We start from the raw sequence: 12,379 nt of genomic DNA, 5'->3' as shown, positions 1-12,379 counted from the left end.
GCAGCCGCAACCGCTCTTTTGTGTGCCTGCCTCGGCGCCACACACCGAGACGGCTGCTGGGCCCGGGAAGCTGCGTGCGAGAATACAGCCGGCCGCCCGGGAACCTGCATGGCGCATAGCGCGACCGCCGCGGCGCCTCGGGGAGATGGGGAGGCCCCCACCTCGCGCCCGCCTTGGCTCAGCCCGCCCGCTTCGTCCCGCCGTTCGGCCGTCCTCGCGCCCCGAAGCGCGGCCGTCGCTCTCCGCTCAGAGGGTGCTGCTCCCGGCGAGGCTGTGAGGAGGTCGTGGAAGACCCCCTCGTGCTGCCCTGCGGGCGGCCAGCGGGCTGTGGCGCATCCCTGAGCCTCACAAAATGGCACAGAAAGCGGGCAGTGCGGTGATGGGGGCTAATCTGCCGGGTACCGGGACTCTGAGCAGAGCTGTCCGCTGGGGCTGCCTTCAGGAGCCCTCAGGCACCATTAGTGCTGGAGGCCTCCGGGCTGGCAACCGCACGCACCCAGTTTGCACACCCAAGAACCCAGCTCTGGGGTGGGCCACCGCATGTTATTTTGTCAGTCTTCCATTCCATTCTGCTCTGAAGTGCACTCCTGAAAGCCATCCTGCTGTTAAAGGCGTTGGGTTGAGGTCATTCGTGACCTGTTACATGAAGCGCTCCAGTGCAACAAAACCAAATAAAAAAATAGAAGTCTGAACACTGCAGTGAGGGTTAGCATTTGGCCTCTAACATTCACATTCCACCCTGGGGGCAGACTTGGAGACTGAATCACAATATTTATCCTCTTGTGTTGATAATACATAAAACCTCCTAAATAACAACTAAAAAAAGGGAGCATATAAACAGGAGGGGTTACGACTGTTTGCAAGGGTGGATAGTGATAGGACAAGGGGAAATGGTTTTAAACTGAGACAGGGGAGGTTTAGGTTAGATATTAGGAGGAAGTTTTTCACACAGAGGGTAGTGATGCAGTGGAACAGGTTGCCCAAGGAGGTTGTGGATGCCCCATCCCTGGAGGCATTCAAGGCCAGGCTGGATGTGGCTCTGGGCAGCCTGGGCTGCTGGTTGGCGACCCTGCACATAGCAGGGGGTTGAAACTGGATGAGCACTGTGGTCCTTTTCAACCCAGGCCATTCTGTGATTCTATGATTCTCCAAGAATGGCATTTCTTATGGTGAGTGACAAACCCAGTTTCGTTTCTCAGGCATTTTATCAGAAACAATGATATCTTTCCAGAGTAGCCAGGTGATGGTTGTTACTTGGTATATAAAGGAGAATATGTGAGATCAAGTGCTGCTAGGCCAATTATGACAGGACTTGCTCATTAGTATGCAGACTTCAGACTGGAAGCTATTGACTGTAAAAAGTAATCTTTGTCATGACAGCAAAAGTGAAAAGCCACCTTAATGTAATTATATTGCATTCCGGTCAGCGCAGTCTCGATGTTCACTCTGCATCCCATCCACCTTGGTACGCTTTGTTTGCTCTGGGGTAGCTGTACCAGTTGCTTAGCACCAACTCAAATTCCAACTACATGCAAAGGCCTTTCATGGAAACCTAGATTTCTTTCATGGAAACCCAGATATACGATTTCTGTTAAGATTCACACAACAGCCATTTTCTATTAAGCTGCTATTTTTTTATCTTTTTTTTCTTTTTGTTCTGTGGTACCTTTTCTCATCTGTTTATATCCTATAGATATCTCTGATTTTGGTTCTCCTTTGAAAATAATGAAACTCAAATATTACATAAACTGTAATGCATATGTGTTTTACATAAAATTACAGGAAGTTACGTATGATCCTTAGATGAGTAATGCAGACATCTGAAAGATCATGTTTTAATTAACACGATAAATTCTCAAAATTGTTAACTTAATGAAATAAGCTTCATATACATAGTTAACTTTTCACTTTCCCAAACAATACATCAAAAGCAGTACTCCCAGTCGGATAGGGCAGCCAGGTGTTTTCTTCATAAAGCTGCTGCAGTCGCAAGTATTGTGGTACAGCTGGTCCAAAAGGAAGTAAGATACATTTTTTAAATTCTTAAATTTAAGTTCCTAACAAACAATCTCCCTTCACCTCATTTTAGAGATAGTGACTCAGACAGATGGTTATTATAAATTTAACATACCAAAATGGAAGGCAAAAATAAAGTGCATAATATCAGTCCAGTAATTTACTTCTTTGCTAACCTTCAATTTCTGAAAATAATCTTTTCCACATAAACCAGCCACTGATGCAGAAGTGAGATTTTCTTTCCCATTTAATGCAAACTGTGTCTGGTCTCTTATGCCTTCAGAGTACTCACAGTTACTTGTTACTTTAGAACTTTTTGTTTCCTTTAAATCATGACTTAGACTTATCTTTATTACTGGGAAAAAATGCAATGTAAAAGTGAGTAAAAAGGCTCATTAAACATTTTATGGAATATTTTAGTACCTATGTACTACTTTCATGGTAACAAAGCATAACAGTTAAAGATCACTTTACATTATATCTAGAAATGTCACAAAGTGATTCAAAATATATCTACTTAAAATGTTTGGAAGAACTCTTCCTAACTTGAGAGTCTGTGCTATATATTTAGCAGTTAACAGTGCTCTTAAAAAATGTGGAAGACAGTGCAAATGAACATGAAACACCAGGAATAGCATAATGTTATAGATACTAAAGGATTATACAATTTTAGGAGGCAAACATTCCTCATTCACAATAAAATAAATTTACATTTCATAAAACATTCAAACTGCTTTGAAAATGTTTATCAAAGGTAGAATTTGTGTTTCCAAGAAGGTGAGATCTTCCATTTTAAAATGTTGGCCAATTCCTTTATAAGTTTGTAAGTTATAAGTAACTCCTTCATTAGTTTCCATTTCTATATTAATTGTACATGATTCAACATTCCGTGATGTAAACTATCGGTTAATTTACTATTTCTACTGCAGCTCAGTAACAACATGAGAAGCGTTAGGAATTTGCTTCTGCTTCACAGTCTAATAATTTCACCAAAAGGACAAATACAGTGATAAAACAAATGAGTATTTACTAAAACAATTAACTCTTACCTTTTACTCCTAACTTTGGGTTCTTGAGTCCAACAAACCCAAGACCATATCACTAGAGGAAGGATTTCTAATAAGGAGAGAATCAACTGAGCACTTTCTGTTAGTATCTCAACATCCCCACGTTCCACTATTTTCCGGTGAGACTTTCTTGATCACACCAATTTCCATTAATCTGTCAAAGCACAACTCCAAATCCAAGGACTGTCCTTAAAACAATACAGCAATACTTTTGCATGTGCATTAAGAAATATATGCGTTCAGGAAGTGGTGAGCAGTGGTGTCATTCATTCACAGCTTTCCAAATTGTCAGTCTCACAACTGTTTTAAATGCTGCAACTGCGGCTTCAAAACAGAAGAAGTTATTCCAAAACTTATTATAAACTGGGTAAAGATGGTAACAATGAACACAAATCCAAACTGATATATTATTTTTTTTTTTAATTCAGGTAGATTAATTGCAGAATAAACATGATAAAACCAGAGTTTTTTTTTATCCTAGAATAAAATGAATTTATTTTAGATCAAGGTGGAGTATGGGCAGGGATGTAGGAAAACAAAAAATCCAGGTTGTGGTTTAGCTAGTAAAAATATTATTTCTAAGCATTGGGAAAAATATTGAGAAAAACAGAAAGCATTCAATTTCTACAGCTGATATCAAAACAAACTTAGAAAAGTATCAGGACAAACACTGCTTGCTTAACATGCACAAATAAAGTGAAGCCTGGCCATGAATAAGTCAACAAACTGTGACTGCAGTCTATGAGAAACTAAGTACACTGGCATGCTCTCTGATATGAGGAGACTGTACACAACCAAGACTTATGTTTCTTATGCTTTCCAGTGATTTTGTAAGCACTTTTGCATTAGAAAACAATATTTATAAAGCAAGTGATTTCCCACTATTTGTACAGGTGTCTCAGAGATTTTCCTATGGATAAAATCTGAAAACAAATATTCACTACCTGACAAAAACAAAAATCTTAAAGTCTGAAATATATCTCAGCCAAGTAATTTTTCAGACATTTTTCTTCCCATTGCCTGCATATGCAGAATTCATAAACAACAACATGATGATTTATACTTGTAACTTCCTCACTAGTAATTGTTATGCCAAGGAAAAGGTATTTAATGATTGCAGATAACCATACAGTAACATATGGATTTATTTATTGCATGAACCACTCAATCGGTATGAAGCATAGACAGTGAATGGTGAAAACAGAAAGTACGATGTTCCTTTTCCCTTTATTTTTAAAGAGACTATCTAAGCTTTTACTGTTGTCACTGAGAATTGGGTCTCTGCTTTAAAATGTAGAACAAAATAATGTGGGATGACCTAGAAACTGTACAGTTTCTGTGGTTACAGAAGTAAAGCCATGCGGCAAGAACATGAGGCAACAGAACAAAATTACTGTTATAAATGCAACTTGGCTTAGGTATACATCTTGAGAATCACAGTGAATTGAAGAAATGTCAACACATTGATTGTGAAAATCAAATGCGGAACAAAGAAATCTGCAGCACTATCTTATTGCTCAAAAGCTGTACTTAATCCACAGGAACTACAGTGAATTTTAAAGATTGAAAAGCACATCAGTATTCTCAGCACCAGCTCAGTAACTTCGCAACTCATTTATTGTCTTATTTATGAATATTGCAACTCAGGCTTGCTCAAGTTCCACAAGGACTCCATGGCAATCTTTAGGGTGAAGAAAAATCACAGGTTTACCATGTGCACCTATTTTTGGCTCTTCACTCAATATTCGAATCTTTTTTTTCTTCAGTTCTGCCATTGCTGCTTTTATGTCATCAACCTTATGAGAGAAAAATACGGTTTACAGAAGTTCATCAGAAAACATCCCCAGACTATGACCTGTTCTTTTTCTTTTTCTTTTAAGTCAAACTTAATTATAATACGAGCATTTACCATTAAATTTCAGAGGTTTCCTGCAGTAAAATGTAATTAACAAAAACCTGTCTAAACTATATAATGTGATCTTAAGTTTGATGTCATGACATCAAATTGTTTGAATGTTCCCAAACCTTAAATGTATCCATCCTTCAAAATAACAAAATGAGCACTCAATTTAGCGAAGACAATAGTCAATAATCTATAATGACCTAGAATTAAAATAATTGCATTGTTTTTTTCCCAGTTGAGGTGTCTGGACATAACTCCATGAATAAACATTCATAACACTGTTGTATGAAAGATGCCTAGCCTTGACTCAGAGTAACAGACATCTGTTAATTCCTACTCATTTGCTGCAGTTTTGTTCATCAGAATTCAGAACTCCCTACAACTCCTCCTACACACAACTACCAGTCAACTAGAAGAAAAAAAAAAGAAGTGACTCAAATGTTATATAAAGAAAGACAGCAAAAGTGTCAGAAGTAGCCTATAGCCCCCTTCAGGTTGCTTCTCCAAGCAGAAAAGCTACTGCAGCTCCTGCAGAGATAGCCAGAAGAGGAACTGTGTCTGGGCTCAGCTGGAATCAATTTCTGTATCCGTAAGGAAGCAATGAGAGCAAACAGTGGAAAGCCTGTGGTTGCAATCACGTTAAGAGTTTCAGGACTGGATATTCTACCAAACATTCAGCATTCTTTTCATTGCAGTTACTAATTTCAATTGCATTTCATCTGGAATTACTTAATTAAAAACAAATGCTAATTTTGTCCAAAACAAATTCCCCACCAACACATTTATATAAAATTTTCCTTTGAATAAGACAGAAGGAAGAAACGAAAAGCAATTTGATAAACTCATCAGATTTCCACCCTAGTACTGAAAGATATTTTTAAAATTCAGCTTTTTGCAATAAGATTTTTCCTGGAAAGTTATTTCCAGAACAAATTTTCAAATTTCAAATGAACAATCAATTGAAATTAATTTTTTTTTTTGTTTATCTGAAAATTATATTCTGAATATTAAATTCAGAAGAGAATATGCCTTGAAATGCTGGGATTTTCATTCTGAGGGGAATAGGAATTAGGGGAGGAGTGGTTAATTTCTTTTTAATTGTCTGTGGTGGTGACCAAATTTGTTTTCAGTTCCATTTAAAAATCAAGCCAATAACTAAATATTTTTTTCCATGTAAACTGATCTATAACCTTCCATTTGAATTTATATGGAGACCACTAATATAGGAGACTTTGGACAATCATTATCTGATTTTTTTTTTTTTTTTTTGCTTAGAGGATCAAGCAGTGACTTCTAAGACTTCATTTGGGAGATTCTGGCTGTAGGTAGTACTGCTTCGTATGTTCAATCAAACTTATCTGCTCCATTATGACTCCTGGTTTCCTTGGCCTACTATATACAGCTACATGTTTTCTTCTTTAATACAACACTTCTGCATTTTTCAACACGAGATAATTAGTGTGTCCCATTCTTCACAGTTTTCATAATTAACAGTATGTTTTCCCTTGACAACTGTCTTTGGTTTGTCTTCAACAAGAAAGATCCTATCTCTACAGAATGGAGAACTAGACAGAGCAATTTCAGATGGTAATAAATATTTCTTAAAACTTCTTCAGAAGGATTACATTTACTTGAAACTCTAGGCAAGTTTTTGCCGAAAAGTGCCCACATCTTCTTTCTCTTGTACCTGCTTAGCACTGCTGGTCCTACAGAGGGCTTGAGCATTTCTCTGGTCTTATTGCAAATCACTTCTTTCTTCTATAGTCCCCATTTCCTAGGTTCACCTTCTCGTTTCTAAAACAGAATGGTCTTTATAGATGAAGTTGGAAACCATTTCACTCATACTGGGAATCCCTTTATTTATTTATAACTCTTTGAGTGAAATAATAAAGTTTGCAGTACTCAAATATGGAAAGCATTAAAAACAGGCAGCAATGTGAAATTTTGCATCCAACGTCTATGCTAAAATATGAATGTACTAAGTAAGTTGACTACTTATATAGTTGACTACTTTTATACTCTATTGCTTCCAAACTTATCTCTCTGTTGAACAAGAAAAATAGGACAGAAGAAACTCTACAGACTTTGCTGATGTTTGGTCATTGTGACCAGTGGTCTTTTTTGACTTCTTTATACAATTATCAATGGCATATCAAACAGCAAGAAACTACTGAAAATCTAAACTATGCTTCAGCTTAAACTTACAACTGCATCTTTTACCAGTGTATATCAGGAAGTTCCAATGTCAAGTAGTTAGCACCTGTCAAGTACTCTTAACAAGCCCTTGGGCTTCTCTACTTTCCACACTGGGTATATATTAACAACACATAATATAATTTTTACAGCATACAGGTGGAAAAGTTCATGACGTAATTTAAGGAATGGAACTCTGGTTTCCAAAACAGAAAAAAGCCACGTTTAAGATTTCCATCTCTACAGCAGAAATTTTCATAAATATGACAGCCTTATATGTTTGTTCTTTACACAGTTGAAGCTTATGGAAAAATAAATTCAAACTTTATATATTATATTTATATAATACATTATGTTAAATACCTCAATGCAGATATGATGCATTCCTCCAGTCTTATTCTTTTGCAGAAAGCTTGCAATGGGACTTTTCTCTCCTAAAGGGTGTAGAAGTTCCAGCTTTGTATTTCCCAGCTCCACAAAAACAGTGTAGACCCCATGTTCAGGAAGAGCAACAGTCTCGCTCACCCGTGCTCCTAGCACATCTTTATACAATGACTGAGCTTTCTCCAGATCAGGCACTGCAATTGCTACATGATTAAGTCGGCCCAATTTCCACAAACAGCTTGGAATGTTTTGAGAAAAAGAATTTGATGATAATAAAGTTCGTACTGTTGGAGCTGAAGACTGCAGTCTGGTAAGAAGCCCTGAAAAAAAAGTGAATAGCATCAACATGATGCTTTTGAGAAAGTATCGGTATTGCTCTTTGACCTTTTAAGAGACCTATGTAACTCCTTGTTGTAAGCAAACTACTGTGGAATGCAGACTGTAGACAAAGACCAAGGAAAGAATTATTCAGTAGAACTCTCAGCTCAACGGAAATTCTTTTTTCAGAGACTATAATTATTCAGAAGTGTTCTAAATGCTTATATATGCTTGTAAAAGTAGGAATATGTGGCCAAATACAGCAGTCAGTTGTATAATGTACTTAAAAGTTGCTTCTGAATTTTTCAGAGCTTTTTATAAAACACAGAAAGAAATCAGGACATACCTATCCATGTAGAAATTAAAACAAGCAAAAAAGAACAATAAAATCCTAGGACAGAACTAACTGATACTGCAAGACCCAAAAGAAAGATAAAAGACTTGAGGTTTTATCTGTTAGAACTAACTCCAGCAAGGAAAGAAATGTCATGTTGTGTTTGAGTCTTGAGGGACGCTATCATCTCCTCTCCTGCGTTTCATTTCCTATTTTCTCATTCTCCAATTATTATTCTTTAACTGCTCTTACTTTTCTCATATGTCATACAGGTCTTACACTTAGTTTCACTGGCATGTTTCAAGATGTTTAGAAATATTTCTCTCCTAAGTACAATGAATAATACCATGCCCTACTGAAAAGTAATGATTCAGAAGATTAAAAGGATATTTGCTTTTTTAATGCAACTAGTGCCACTGGCTTCAGCATGACTTAAAGAAAAACTACCATTTGTCTCATCATAAATGAAAAGGTAATGAAAAACAAAACATACTGAATGACAATATGACACAAAGGCAAGGGCTAACATCTAGATGTAGATAAAAGATGGAGAAACCCTAAAGGACAAAGTACAATGAAAAACTGCTTAGATGTCTATAAAATTCTTCAGACTGCTCTGACAAGACAGTATTGAATGCTGTACAATGTCTTATTTCTGTTCTGATCAAATAGTTCAAAAGTTGGGGTTTTTTTAGTCTGAAAAAAAAAATTGGAACAATTACAAATAAGTATCAGTCTGTTGAATTTGGGGAGATGGGAGGGAAACGTTGCTCTTATTGGTTGCATCTAGCACTGCAATTAGAATTAAATGAAAGGATATATTCAGAAAGGCAGCATTTGAATTTCATGCCAGTTTGCTTTAGGCCATGTCAGAGTTCCCAGTGCCTCAAGGCCAAGCTAGAGGCATCTCAGCATTTGTCTTTGATGCATTCTTAGCTGCAAATTCACAGATGTGCCGTTTTGCTAAGAGATTGTGCCAAGGATGCAATGAGATTCTGAATGCTTTCCAATACACTTAGGACAGACTGGCTTACATTTTTCAGGCTCTTTGTACTCTGGAAAGGTACTGGTCTTTATAAAGTACAGCAGTAGCTGTAATTAATCAGCTGGTTTCACAGTAGGAAACAGAAATACCTTTTTGCTGGAAGACTAAGCTATCAATTCATTTTACTTCACAAACAAGAATGATGCAGTAGTGAGACATGTGTGTGTGTGTGCACTTACGTATAAGCTTTAACAATATGCAGTTTGCATATTTTCAATACTTACTACCATAAAAGTAAAATATTCAGAATATTTTGATAGTAAATCAGCATCCTACGCTAAGTGCTTTCATAAGCTTGCTCAGCTCTCCAAGTAAGCACTCTGCTGTAATTCTTGCCAGCCTTTCACATAGTACATCCTGTCATCACTTTCATCACAGCCAGAAGTTCTGGAAAATTCTTTTTTGCTTTTATTACCTTTAGGTTACAATAGTGATACTATAGTAACTCAAGATTTCAAAGTACTTTTCAGCTTTTTACATATTAGTGCAAACTCTACCAGCAACTTCTATGCAGAAGAAAATTCTTTGTTTCTCAAATATCTATGCAGAAACTATTTTGCAGATACAGTTGTTATCTAAATGGAACTGTATCTGGAGTGAACAAAGCAATTGCCTGAGGAAGCAGTAGCATGCAATGCTCTATAACATACAAAACAAAATACGCACCTTCTAGTTGGTATAATCAGAGGAATGGATATTAACTAGACTTGAGTTTAACCAGGTTACCAGAGTAAATAATGCATTTTTAAAAAAGTCAAATACTCTTTTCAATCTATCTAAGATTAATAGCTGTTTCCTGTCATCACTTTTTAAGGTCTGGTTCAATTTTTGGTGAAGCAAGAGAAACTTTCACTTACAGAAAGTCAGTATTTTCCAAAAAAGATGTGAAATTACCATTTGCTATGCTATTTCTGATGTTTTCTAAGCAATTTTCTTATTTCATTCCTGTTTCCAAGTATTAATATGCCATGATTGAGTGGAAATACTACTAATGTAGATTTTCAGGCAGTCATGACAAGTAGGAAAAGCTACAATGATTCCCAGTCAGCTTGATGTCTCCCATCTGTAATTCTTGCTGTACTTCACACAGGGCATAAGATTAGCATAAGATTACATGGCTATTATGATTAAATTTGCAATTTTTTGACAAAAATTAGAGAGGTAGACTGCTACTTGGCTATTTCTGAAGCAATAGTAAAGGAAATAAAGAGTATTATTTCTGTTGGGTTCTACTCAAGAAACATTTGATTTCTGCAGTATTTCCTGGAATGACAATGGAGTGAAAAGTTAAGAATAATCCGAAGATTCTTGTGAAGTCAAAACTTATACAAAACATATATTATGTGTCAACCCACTTCCTCCTCCTAAGAACTCTATTTTTTTCAGTAAGTATGTATGGACAGAGGACTTTTTTAGAGTTGTGAAGATGTATGACTTTATCCTGACTCTAGTCATATGCATGTTTTAATTCCATAAGGATCAGTATGAATTGGCTGAGAATAAACAAAAAGCATTTGTATTTTTCTGGCATTATATAGATTAGTACCCATATAGTTACTAGTTACTTGAAATTCTACTCTTGATTCATCTTCATGTTTTTGGCCTCATTTTCATGCTAAGAAGTAGCACACTCAATAATCAAAGGATGACCCTGCAGTGAAAAAGAAAGCTTTCCAGCAACTTCAGAATGAAACTCCATCACTTTCATGTTTCAGTGAGTTATGCATAAATCACAAAGCTAGTCCTTTGTTCAGAGAGATGTGGTTACATTCTTCAAACAAAAAAGCATTCATCCAATAACTTAGAGAATTACTCAAATAAATCTGAACTTCATCCAATGATAAAAAATAAGACTTTGTTTCTTTCGAAACCAATGGAGACTGCTACTGAAGTATCTACCCAAGCATCTGTCCCCCTTTGACAAACTTGCACGTGCAGACCAAATTCACACATGCAGTTTCTTCTCCTACTATATATATATAATTTACCCTACTGTTCTTTTTAAATATGTAATTTTTCAGGCACTGATAACCCAATCTGAATTTTTTAAGGCATTTTGTCCTTTAGGGAAGATTCAGCACACCCTGCCCTCTACTGTTTTTAGCTTTGGCATTACTGTAGAATGTACGTTACCATGTTCAGCTTCATTTGAAGAATATTTTTAATGTACCTATTTGGGTTTTATTTTTTAATTGTTAAATGTCTGAGTGCTAGTATTATATGCATCAAGAACTTAAATGTGTGCAATTGTCCTGATAGAGGCATAAAATGGCATTCTGCAAATGTTGACTCATATGCCTGTTGCCCCTGATGGGGGGCAGTGTTTGTTGACTTATGTGCTGAGGTAAATAAATACAAGCAAAATCCTACTGAATGCAGCAGTGCTCTCTGGAGCAGTTACAGAGCTGTGGGCCACAGTGAGAAGATCCTTCTCACTGGACACTGCTCTATGGCTTGGTTTGTCATTGAGAAAAACTCCCAAGCACAAAGACAGTGTTGTCACCATGCGGAGTTGGGCATAGCAGGGGTGTGTATACTGTGTATAAGCTCTCTGGAGCAAATGGAAAAAGGGCAATTTGTCTGTTTTAAATCCCAGGAGTTTCGAGGTGCTGTTCACATCTTGGAAACTGCCAGCAAGGCCTGGACTGTCCTTAGCAGTGCTCTATTTGTGCCAGAGGTACTTCTGGGATCAGAAGTGCTCCGTAGTTCTGAAGGAGCATCAGACTGCACGGAGTCTCATTCACTTTTCTCCTGCAGTCAGTGGCAGTAAAGCGGTGCAATGAGGATACAATGAGGGCAACTTGCCATACTGTTAGGAGAGAGAACAGTTCAAGTAATTACTATAGTGAATGGGAAAGAATTTTGCATTTGACCTCTAAGTTACATTTTAAAGGCAAGCTTCTCTTTGCTTCTCTATCCTGGTGCTCTAAGCAGGCGGTTTGCCGCGTAGGTTTATGCTGAAACAGGTAACGCCGTCCGTATCAGATCTTTTTAAAACCAATCCCGTAGGTCGCTCAGCAAGCAGAAGGCCCGTAAAGCTACCAAAAGAGGCCGCGGGCGGCTGTGCGCCCAGGGCAGGCAGAGGTGGCGATACCCGCACAGCCCCGCTCCCGCTCCCA

The 12,379-nt window shown here is 37.4% G+C and overlaps 1 protein-coding gene across 1 annotated transcript; it reads right to left on the bottom strand.

Annotated features, from left to right (window-relative positions):
* Positions 1-1,737: 1,737 nt before the first annotated feature.
* Positions 1,738-12,290, bottom strand: MCEE (methylmalonyl-CoA epimerase). The gene is made up of 2 exons (XM_003209401.4): positions 7,543-12,290; positions 1,738-4,879 (listed from the first exon to the last, which is right to left on the bottom strand). The coding sequence occupies exons 1-2, from the start codon at positions 7,909-7,911 to the stop codon at positions 4,727-4,729; spliced, it is 522 nt and encodes a 173-aa protein (XP_003209449.2). The 5' UTR covers positions 7,912-12,290; the 3' UTR covers positions 1,738-4,726.
* Between the last annotated feature and the right edge of the window lie 89 nt (positions 12,291-12,379).

Source organism: Meleagris gallopavo, chromosome 12, assembly GCF_000146605.3.
Source record: "Meleagris gallopavo isolate NT-WF06-2002-E0010 breed Aviagen turkey brand Nicholas breeding stock chromosome 12, Turkey_5.1, whole genome shotgun sequence".
NCBI lineage: Eukaryota > Metazoa > Chordata > Aves > Galliformes > Phasianidae > Meleagris > Meleagris gallopavo.
This window is presented reverse-complemented; position numbering and strand designations above follow the sequence as displayed.